At 36.4% G+C, this 12315-nt stretch overlaps 1 protein-coding gene across 3 annotated transcripts in view; it reads left to right on the top strand.

The window, feature by feature from the left end:
• hpn (hepsin) overlaps positions 1 to 11519 on the top strand; it is a 20771-nt gene extending 9252 nt beyond the window's left edge. For 2 of the 3 annotated variants that reach the window (XM_016458398.1, XM_016458397.1), the window contains exons 5-13: positions 1624 to 1753; positions 1883 to 1999; positions 2491 to 2531; positions 2617 to 2782; positions 3866 to 4062; positions 5628 to 5723; positions 9657 to 9799; positions 9944 to 10108; positions 10189 to 11079. In XM_016458398.1, the coding sequence (XP_016313884.1) occupies positions 1624 to 1753; positions 1883 to 1999; positions 2491 to 2531; positions 2617 to 2782; positions 3866 to 4062; positions 5628 to 5723; positions 9657 to 9799; positions 9944 to 10108; positions 10189 to 10242 (1109 nt within the window). In that variant the 3' untranslated portion in view covers positions 10243 to 11079. The other variant, XR_001631733.1, reaches the window with a different exon arrangement.
• Positions 11520 to 12315: the final 796 nt, after the last annotated feature.

Genomic DNA, 12315 nt, shown 5'->3' with positions numbered 1-12315 from the left:
GCTGAGACTTTCTGCTTGCTGATTTAATGGAATACTGCAGCCACTTCAGAGACACTTTACACTTGATTTCTGTGTTTGTTTTTCAGTCACATATCTCAAAACAACAGAAGATACTGGATTATTTGATGGTAAGCATTGTTCATTTGTAATCATATATATATATATATATATTAGTGCTGTCAAACGATTTGTAAGAAAATATCCATATTCAAAAGGTAATAATCACTTTAATGTAGCTTGCACTCACTGTTGTACACTGGAAGCAGTTCCCGGGCGGATAACGTATGGAGGTCGGCTTTGTGCATTCGCCGCTCAGAAGTGTAAGAAAAAGTGATGAGGACGTCGAAGATCTTTGACGAAGAATAACTTTTATTACAGAGTAGCAGTGACAAAGTACAAACAGCACTTCGGATTCAGCGGAGTCTAAATGAACCCCGAACATCCTAAGCTCAAACATTTTATACTGTATTACGTTCATCTTCCCGCTCAACATGTAAATGAAGTTTCGTTTTAAATGTAAATTGCGGATAACAATGAAAGTGATAGCCTTCCGTTCCCACATCTTTGGTAGATTTTCAGGTGGGAACAACCAAATGTTAAGGTGATAAGATTAAACAGAATCTGGTAGTCTCTCAGGTGGGAACAACCAAATGTTAAGGTGATAAGATTAAACAGAATCCCTAGCAGTTATTTTATGCACCCTTTTGGTCAGCAGATGGTTCTTGATGGCCTGCTACTACTCCCACGCTATAAGTGACAAATTATCGCTCCGGAGGTACTATTTACATATTATTAAGATCGGAAAGAACTATCTCTATGATAATTAAACTCTTTGTAGGGCAAGGAGCATAGATTAACACAATTTGGAGTGGAAGCTGGGTCGAGGCAGACTATAATTTCTTACAGAATTGACGCACGCGTAAGCGCAGGGGAGAGATCAAACTGAGCGCAAGCTAGATTAAAGTGATTATTACATTTTGAATATGGATATTTTTCTTACAAAAACGCATTGATTCTCTACAAAAGGCCTTTGTTCACCCCCCGGAGCCGTGTAAGACACTTTTTTTTCTATGGATGGGCACATTTTAATTAACTGCTTTTGGACGGATGCATGCAACACCTGCTGAGTGCCATGAAACAGTTTGAAAGATCAGAGACAATTTTTAATATAACTCCAACTGGATTCGTCTGAAAGAAGAAAGTCATATACACCTAGGATGACTTGAGGGTGAGTAATTTATGGACTAATTTTCATTTTTAGGTGAACTAACCCTTTAATAATTAAAAAAAATCAAGAATAATAATTGAGTTATAATACTAATTTATGTGCAAATACTACACTATAAATATACGGTAAATACTTACTTTTTTAAATGCATATATTTATGTTGCATGTATAATTCAACAAATGGCATCCAGTTATAATCTTAGAAATAAAATCATTAATTAGCATTTTACATTTTTCAACACAATGGACATGGAAGTTGATCACATTGCATTGTATCATGCAGTATTCAGCACAGTGCATTCTGCTTGTATACTGTATTCCCATGCAACATAGAAAGTGCATTGGGTCATCTATAACAGTATGAACATTCTCACTGTGTTGATCATGTCCTGCAGTACAGGTGAGCGCAGCAGACCAGAGGCTGCGAGTGTTTGACTCCACCCAGCGGAGGTGGAAACACATCTGCTCATCCAGCGCCAACCAGCTCATCGCCAACATCAGCTGTGAAGAGATGGGCTTCGTCAGGTAACAAACACACGACACGCACCAGGCTCACAGCTAACTGTGAGAAATTTAGTCAAGCCGGTTTAAAATATGACTGGAATTCATCATTATTTCGGTCATGTCTTGATTTGCTTTTTACTCTCTAATCAGAGCAGTGAATTTCTCAGTGACGTGTGCTCCTGATAATGGTGGTGACCGAGATTTTTTCTGCGTAAAAGAGAGTGAGTTAACTTATGGGAAGAAGATAAAAACAGCCCTTTATCCTTGGTAAGTTACATACAATTAAAACTGGACTAAATTTGAATGGTCATCAAGGCCATCAGCATATTAGATGATTCATATTCATTTGATCATATGATTTCTGAAGGATCATGTGACGCTGAAGACTGGAGTAATGATGCTGAAAATTCAGCTTTGCATCACAAAAATAAATTGCATTTTATAATATATTAAAATAGAAAACAGTTATTTTAATATTTCACAATATTAATGTTGTTACTGTATTTTTGATCAAATAAATGCTGTCTTGATGAGCACGAGAGACTCAAAAGTCCTTGAAAAGAGCCAATGTTGCCTAGACATCATATTGCAATTTCATTTGGTTTCGCTAGTGGTGCAGAAATCACACAATTCATCTTTAACAGTGAATCAGATTGCTTTTTAATCTGGCAAACAAAAAAGAAACACTAACTAAAAGCGAAAAACGTGCAATTTTGTTAACCTCTCTAAAACATTCTAATGATTTATTTCTGTTTCAGTAAATGTGACAAAGGTCAGATACTTGAGGTGATTTGTCAGGGTAAGTGCAACAACTCAAGCATATTTGTAGTATATTGAATATGTGCACTGCAAGTGCATGATTTGTTCGCTCTCCATCACCGTAGACTGTGGTCGTCGTATGCTGCCTGAGGAGCGGATCGTGGGGGGAGTGGATGCCCGCCAGGGTTCGTGGCCATGGCAGGTCAGCCTACAGTATGATGGAGTTCATCAGTGTGGTGGATCAATCATTTCAGATCGCTGGATCGTCAGTGCCACACACTGCTTTCCTGAGTGAGTGGCACACTTTTTCTACTATCTTTAAAACATTCTAACATGATATTAACTTAATTATGTAGTGGGGGTGGGGGGAGAGGCTACTCTGATATTGGGTGACAGAATAACATTATATAATTCATAGACTAGATGGTGGAGTACAGAAGCCTACTTCATGTGGGACACAACTAACATGTTAAATCATGTTTACAATGTGCTAAAACATACTAGCAGTGGCCTAAAATAAGCTAGAAAATATGGTAAAAATGTTAGCAGTGTGTTAAACCATGTGAGAAACATGCTAGCGATGTGGTAAAACTTGCTATCAACATCGTGCTAGAAATGTGTTAAAACATGCAATGCATATCAGTATGTTAGCCACATGGTAATACATGCTAAAAACCTGCTAGCAACATCTTAACTTATGTTAGCAAATATGCTAAAACATGTTAACATCTAGAACCAAGCTAAAACTTGCTAGTTTCGCACGAAATGTGGTAGCAATGTCTTTCTATCTTACAGATTGCATGGCTTTAAAACCTTGAAACTTAAAGGTTTTTAAATTACTTTAATCTTAAAAATACATTTTTAAAACTATTTCAAACTTTCTGGCTAGGCTTTCTCAAGCCAACATCAAAATTTGTCTACAGACTTTACTATCTAGTATGCACCTCTAAGTCTGACAAAATTGAATTCTTCAATCTTTATTAAACCTTTTTGCAATTTTAATTGTTAGATGTGAAGTGGCATTTTACAGTATTTAAAAACATCACTTACAACACCTTTAAGAAGATTTATTTTCTTGTGGAGGGTTTTGCTGTTTTCTAGTGACATTTACATGCAACACACAATTTACAAAACTATATGGCACCTTTGAAAAGTTTGGGGTCAATAAGATTTTTTTTAATGTTTTTCAAGACTGCATTTATTTGATCAAAAATACAGTAATATTGTGAAATATTATTACAGTTTAAATAATGGTTTTCTATTTTAATATATTTTAAAATGAACATTTTCCTGTGATGCATTACTCCTGTCTTCAGTGTCACATGATCCTTCAGAAATCATTCTAATACGCTGATTTGCTGACTGTATTGTCAGGAGGTATCGTCATGTATCACGCTGGCGGGTTCTGATGGGATCGATCTACAACACTCCCATCCGTAAGAACATTGTGATCGCTGAGGTGAAGACGGTTGTCTACCACAGCAGCTACCTGCCCTTCGTCGACGCCAACATTGATGACAACAGTCGTGACATAGCAGTCCTTGCTCTGACAAAACCTCTGCAGTTCACTGGTGAGTTCTTACAAACACCCAGAGGAAATAGGTAGCCCCGCCCACAATGAAATTTAATTGGCCAAAATCCTGCTCTATTTAGATGCATAGTAAACATCACATGTGTTCTGACTGGCTGTGATTATGCATATTTGCTTTCAGTTTGGACGGAAAAAAATTACTGGAAACGTTTTTATCTCTGAATAAAAGTATCTTTGAAATGTTACTGTAAATGTCATGTTGGGTTTTTTTGTGTGCTGTGTTTCAAGGCATTTAAAGAGGTCATATGATGTTGCTAAAAAGAACATTATTTTGTGTATTTGGTGTAATGAAATGTGTTTATGCGGTTTAAGGTTAAAAAACACATTATTTTCCACATACTGTACATTATTGTTTCTCCTCTATGCCCTGCCTTTCTGAAACGCGTCAATTTTTACAAAGCTCATCGGTCTGAAAAGCGAGGTGTGCTCTGATTGGCCAGCTATCCAGTGCATTGTGATTGGCCGAATACCTCAAGCGTGTGATGGAAATACTACGCCCCTACCATACTGTGATGCAGTGGCAACTTCTTTAAATATGAAAACGTACTTCTGTGAGTCAGAACAGCCTGACTATACTAACATTATAGTCTACTCTCCCAGGATCAGGAAACAGTCCTCCATAAAATGTGCTGCACACATCTGAATATTTGGGTTGAACTGTTCTGGAACAGTGTTGTAAATACAACTTAACCACTGATTTCTAGTCGTGTCCTCTTTTGCAAGACCAAACAAAGTATTTTCGCTTTCGCCACGAAACACACAGCATCTTCACAACATGGCGGCGGCGGTGGCAGCAACAATAAAGTTACACCTTCTTTCTTTGCATGAACATTTGGGCGGCGTTATGCAAATCTTCCCACATCATGACGTAGACATGTGGGGGCGTGTTTAAATGAGGCGTTTTAGGAGGGCGTGGACCAGTCTTAACTTTTATAAAGAATATCTCTTTGGGTTTGCCACTTTAGGGATCTTATCTATTCACGAACAGCTTGTAACACTGCAAAAAGAAAGGAAAACTTGAAATCGCATCATATGACCCCTTTAAATACAAAAAGTATGTTCATAAAAGAATGCATTCATAAAGGAAATGGCTCTGTGTAACAAGGACAAGTCTTTACTGGCAGTAGTTTAATCAGAGTCTGTTTAGAGGTGTTTTTCATTAAGTACTGGTATGTTACAGGCCTGTCTGACTGAACACAGCATTATAGTAAAACCTCGCTCCGGTCTCAAGTTGCTCGTCCTGAGAACAAAGCTCCTCTATTTCCAAGGGGCCTTGAGTTGAAACAAAAGACAATACTGGCAAAATATTCCAGAAGGACAAATCTTTTCCTCATATCCAGAGTTTTCTGTAACTATTAACCAGAATGTTGCGGAAATATGATGGATTTGATTCTGAAATGCATTTGTGTCTCATTGTAAATCAGAGGAAATTGAGTGCGAGAAGCTAAAAATCGCTCTTTGTTCCCTCTAGTGTGCTTTCACAAGTATTGCGTTTGACTATGTGTGTTTTCCTCTCAGTTGACATCTTTTGTTTTGGTGTTTTAGATTATATCCAGCCAGTGTGTCTTCCTACCTACGGCCAGCGTTTGGCGGATGGCCAGATGGGTACAGTAACCGGCTGGGGTAATGTGGAGTATTACGGTTAGTAATGTCTTATTCTGTGTATTTAATTAAAGGTCACTGAAGTGCTGCATTCCAGTGTTTATCATCTCTTTACCTGGAACTGAAGTCTGTCTGGCTTTGACCTTTGTGTCAGTTACCTGAGTGAGTGTTGTGGCACCGAATGTACCGCATGCGTGACCAGCTATCGATTATCAGACAATAATTTCAACTTTCCTTACATGTACACTAACTTGTGATAGAAACCTAACAGTAGGGCTGCACGATTATGACAAAAATCATAATTGTCAATTATTCCCTTGAAATTGTAATTGCGATTATTAATTACTATTATCACAATTCACATTGAATTATGTTTATACCATTGTTTGATGCAACTGCATGCCATATTTTTATATGAAAATAAACAAGCTGAAAACACTCTAACTGAAAAACGTTTAGTGCTTTTCTATAGCATTAAGCCTCAAATGTCAACTATACATCGGATTGGTTTCTTCTTTAAATTATAAAAAAGTAAAAATATGAATGGTATTATAATGTTATACTAAAACTAAAATTAAAATAATGGGAAAAACCCTTAAGATAACATGTAGAAAGAAAAAAAAACACATCTTAAGCACGCCGAATAACATAAGTGGACTTTGTGTCAGGGGTGGTAAAGGAAGAGGAATCAGTTGCAGGGATAACAAGGTGTTTATTGAGATTCGAAAACAAACAGGAACGAAGCCACTGTCTGAGAGGGTAATCTGGAGAGATCCCAACCAGGTCCGGGGAAGAGAAAGTCAGCTCAACAGCACGTATCTAGGAAAAGGGGGTTTCCAGAGCAAATGGCCGCGAGTAACAGTCCACGAGCAACGAGACAGTCCAGCTCTCCAAATAATTCCAGGGGCCAGAGAATGGCGATGGTGGGAGGGAGAGGGAGAGGAACTCCAGGAGGGAGCAGGGAACGCTGGGCAGCGAGGGGAAGGAGGCAGGAGGCAGACAGAAGGGAGTCCAGCAGCCAGGGCAGACAGGGGCTGGAGAGGGCAGAGGGGAAGGGAAAAACGAACACAAAACTAAACGGCTGGAGCTAAAACTAGGAACTAGAAGGAACTGGGCTAAATCAAAAGAAAAACCCTAATATCAAAAGTAAAATAAAAGCTAAGGAAACTAGACAAGACTAGGCTAGACGAAACAGGATAACAGTCAACAGCGACAAGAGCCAGGTTAACTCAGCAGAGCAGAGATTTCGATCTGGCACAGGACAGAAAACAAGAGGGGAATTTAAGGGCGACTAATGATCAGAAACAGGTGTTACCCCTAACGAGATAAGGTAATGAGAGGGGCGGGGTAACAATAGACAATAGAGCACATGGCAAACATAATTACCAACTGACAGCCATGTGCTCCAGACAGACCAGGACACAACATAAACAAACCCAGATCAGACCGGTGCCTTGACACTTTGAGCGATTAATTGCCACTTTGAACGATTATGTAATTGTGGCATCCATAATTGTAATCGCGATTAGAAATTCGATTAATTGTGCAGCCCTTAGGGCTTATCACATTATTCCAGTGTTGTTATCACTTGTGAAAAAGAAGTGTGCTTAATCGTATTGAATGTGCACTTGTAGTGTACTTATCTTAGTGTACAAATCTTTAAGTATATTTTAAAAAAACTGTTGCAGATAATATAATATTAAAAGAAACGAAACAGTACTTAAATTTATTTTTATTTAGAGATCTGTAAAATAATCCATGTGACATAAACCGTAATTATACGAAGTTACGAGAATACTTTTTGTGCACAAAAGAAAAAAAATAACGACTTTATACAACAAATCGTCTTGAATAAAGTCGTAATTTTTTTTTCTCTTGCGCACAAAAAGTATTCTCGTAGCTTCGTATAATTGCGGATGAACCACAGATCTCCTTGCTACGTTTCTGGACTTGGGAACATTTCAGTTGCGTTGCTGTCTATGCAGGGTCAGACAGCTCTCAGATTCCATCAAAAATATCTTAATTTGTGTTCCAAAGATGAACGAAGGTCTTACAGGTTTGAAACGACATGAGGGTGAGTAATTAATGACAAAATTTTAATTTTTGGGTGAACTAACCCTTTAAAGAGAGCACACTTTCATGACTATGTTTCTTAGCACACTTTAAAAAAGTGCACGTTATAATGATGTCAAATTAGTTTTAGCACTCTTAAGTTTAATTAATTGCATTTAATATACAATTAATCTATGAGTTAATTGTAAATAACATGCAATTAAGAGTTTGAAAACATTACATTCAATTCGCACGTATTTTCTTTTAAAGTATATTATTTCCATAATAAGTACTCTTTTTTTTAAAGTATGTTAAAGGACACGTATTTTTCACAAGATTAACAAAAACATTGCTAATTAAATTAATACAGTAATTAATAAAGTAAAATATACTGTAAATATTAGATGAAAACCTAAAACTTAAAAAAAAATGAAATATAAATTAAATCTAAACAGAATTATTAAAAAATAACAAAAATGACAAAAGCACATAACAAAATGACTAAAACCTAAAATGAAATGAAATTAAAACTAATATTGAAATGAAAATTGAAAATATAAAAATAAAAGCCCATTTAAAATATGAATAAATACTATAATAGTATATAATAGTAGCACTGCATCGTTATCATTCTAGCATGTTTCAGTTACGATGGGTATACTTTTAGGAAATTGTACAAAATATAGTTATATTTGTAGAAACGTTGCATGTTTTAAATGTTTATTCATGACTCTGTCCACTTACCTGCTAAGCCTTCATTTACTGTAAACACATTTCCTGTTTGTTCATTAACACGGGTCATGTATTGTTGTCTTGTGTAGTAATTGACAGAATGTGATACATTGGCTGCCCTCATGTCATGTCAGAATGATCATATTCAAGAGAAGAATGCATATAAACATTGCCAATTTGCAATTTAATTACAAATGGAAAACTTGTTGGTGCGAATCATGCATGAACTATTTGGTCTTGGTCAGTTATATATGCATTCCCAGCTAAAAAAACCCACATATTTTAACTTAATTCCATTAAGTTATGAAAATGTTTTTTTTTTATGTTCTCTTAATGTACAAAACGTCCAGTTTTTTATTTTTTATTTTTTTTTTCTTGGCTATGCATTAGCAAAAACATTAAAGGATTATTATTTTGCAAACATTATGGGAATGTTGACTGAACAATCTGACACAAGTAGTAACATTTAAAAAACGTTAGACGAACATTCAAATAAAATGTTTCAGGAAAAAAGTTCCATGAATATTGACAATAACATATTGAGAATGTTATTAAAGACCTATTTTGAACAAATGTTCTATTAACGTTACTGGAAGAACATTTGTTCATAATTTTGAGAAAATTTTGCAAAAAGCAAAGTTCTGAGAACATTTCCTGGATGTATGTCACTCAAAAGAAACAAAATTCACAATTATAAATTTTGTATGTATTATATCCCAACAGTGAGAAAAACTAAAGCAAAAGTTGCTTGCCATAAAAAGGGGCAATGCAACACACTGTGATTCATTTCTTTTTATAATAGTAATGTAATTTTGTAACAAATTGCAATGCTTTTAAAGGCATAGTGCACCCAAGAACTAAAATTCTGACTTAATTTACTCATCCTCATGTAATTCCAAACCTGTATGACTTTATTTTTCCAATATTCTTCAAAGTAACTTCTTTTATGTTCCATCAAAGAAAGAAAGTCGTACAGATTTGGAATGAAGTGAGGGTGAGTAAATGATGACACAATTTTCATTTTGGGTTGTACTGTCCATTTAAATATGATAATTCCAACATGACATGAAGTGAACAGTAGACATTAGTTTGAAAAATGATGAATATTCCTTTAAAGATTCTAGAGACTTTCAGAAGTTTCAGTTTCACACAAACGCCCCCTCCTTCACGTCACTTGATTTCTTGCAGGCACGCAAGCCAACGTCCTCCAGGAAGCCCATGTGCCCATCATCAGTGATGCGGTGTGCAATGGCCCAGATTATTATGACAACCAGGTCACAACCACCATGTTCTGTGCCGGTTATGAGAAAGGAGGAACCGACTCCTGCCAGGTATCTGCCACTCAGCTCTGACATCATCAGTCCAGTGGACAGAGCAGCACGTCCACTAGAGGGCGACATTCACAACTAATGTGCATGATGTGGCTGTGTGGAATTATGAAGTGATATGAGATACTGTCTCTCATATGATGTCAGGGGGACAGCGGTGGTCCTTTCGTAGCAGCGGATGTCCTGTCTAAGACCAGCCGCTATCGTTTGCTGGGGGTGGTGAGCTGGGGCACAGGCTGTGCCATGGCCAAAAAGCCTGGCGTCTACACGCGTGTGTCACGCTTTCTGCCCTGGATATCCACAGCCATGAGGGTGAGTGATGCAGGATCACACTTTCAACAGCATATCTATATAACATAACAGCAAACTTCCTCTCATGTTTGCCTCCATAGATGTATGAAAACTCCCCAGGAGTGCACAAAATGGCACGGGCGGTCACACCATAGCCATTCAGAGTGGAACATTTTTTAATACGAGACTGAAATGTTGCCTGTTGAGGTCAGATGTGTTGCTCGTATCAGTCTGAGATCAGACGTCTGGTGTTGATCAGATGTTCTGTGATGATCAACCTGTCCCAAGGACAATATCTGACTCACGGAGGCCAAGAACCATTTCTGATGCTGTACTTTGGGTAAATATGAGAGCACATATTTACTTTTTTAACATATTTACATAATACAGTATATGTACATACTGTATTATTTCCCGACACAAAAACGTAAATGAAAAATTCATATTTTTAGAGTATAGGGAATTTTTATCCTACTTTATTACAGGTTTGTACAGAATGTATGGTGGCAAAACAAATTAAATCCATTGTCATGTTCAGCTCAGATTGCAAAAATGTTATTCATTTACCTGTATAAAAAAAAAATATTAAAACATATTTTTCTGTTAATTTAAATAATATAATGCTATACGAAAAGACATAACATAGACTCCAGACAGCAACATACACAAAAAAATACAATTTATTTTTAGCACAATCCTAAATCTGACAAGAACTCTCAACTTTATATCAATCTACAGTATTTATCTCAATTTTGTTTACTAGTGGCACAGGTACAGTACAGTATGATGCACAAGTCAAATCTGTAGTACATGAACTTATAAGAAGGATTTCGCCAAATAATACAGGCCTTTGTGAAATGTGCCATGATTAAATATGTACTTAAATAGGTTTTATAAATTGAAATGGCCAGAACGGTGACATTTGAAAATGTTTCATGAAAACCTCACTTTCATGTATTTTACATGTAATGTATTTTATTTTCTCTTCTTTTTTCTTAAAAGATGGGTTAAGCATTGATGTGACGAGCACTAAATGTAAAGATACAAACCAAAGACTTGTTTAGAAAGCAGTATGGATAAACTCATCACTGTGGCAGTCAGTATTGTTGCTTATGTTGTTGTACATATGAATAGCTTCCTTACGATGCGATGCACTGTTTAATTCAATTTTATTTCTAATTGTATGTTAAGCTGCTATATTGTTATCCAGAATTTGTACCATAACTTTCTGAGTAACATTATGTAGTAATTTGACAACAATAAAACAATAAAACTCAAACAGCATTTAGCTTTATATTCTATAAATATGCTTATTTTCTGTTTTCATGTTCATTAAACTGTTATGCATATATGTACAATATAGAAAATCTGACCTTTGATATATAGTAATCTCTCTTTTTTTCAGTTCTTTTCAACCAAATACAAATGTTGCACCCATAATATGACTTTTCAATGCTGAAATAAAGACTTAATTTTTTATATAAAAAAGTAATAATTTGTGGTTATTTTTGTTTGTGCTTTAGAAACTTGACATAAAATCATCTAAGTATGTAATCATTTAAATATATACTTATAAATATATTAAATAAGTTACAAAATATTTTCTTTGCTGTGTGATAATGTATACATCTTATGTGTGTGTGTGTTAAATGTGTCTTTTTAGCTGTGTATTAATTGCAACATGTATATACACCAAATGTGTGGCGCTTTACTTAATTGCTTTATTATTATTATTATTATTATTACTACTACTACTACTTGTTACGGAAGCATACTCGGAACACAGAGATGATGGTGAACAGGAGTTTATTGACAATAACGTGAGTTCAGCAGGAAATCAGGTGGGTAGACTGGGTAATAATATTGGAGCAGAGTGGACGAGGAATATAAAGATAGTCTATCTTATAAGACCAGGAGATCGTTGATGAGCGGATGATCAGGAGCACGGAGAAGATGGAGGACAGGGACGAGGAGAACACGCTGGAGAATAACAGGAGGTAAGCACAGGATAGACACTGAAGAACTAGCTTGGAGAATTGCGTTGTAGTAACTGGGAATTAGTCCTTTACGTGTTAACGAGACCGCTGTGTGCTTTTGAAGCCAGCTTGATGAGTGTGCAGATGGATGGCAGGTGCGTGTGATTAGTACTCTGGTGAGGGAGTGAGCTGGGATTGGCTGGTGTGGAGACTAGGCTGATTAGTGACAGTAACCCCCCCCCCCCCCCCCCA

The sequence above is a fragment of the Sinocyclocheilus anshuiensis genome, unplaced genomic scaffold (genome assembly GCF_001515605.1).
Source record: "Sinocyclocheilus anshuiensis isolate Anshui unplaced genomic scaffold, SAMN03320099.WGS_v1.1 scaffold267, whole genome shotgun sequence".
Classification (NCBI taxonomy): Eukaryota; Metazoa; Chordata; class Actinopteri; order Cypriniformes; family Cyprinidae; genus Sinocyclocheilus; species Sinocyclocheilus anshuiensis.
The sequence above is the reverse complement of the archived record's forward strand: the minus strand, read 5'-3'. Positions and strand labels throughout refer to the sequence as shown.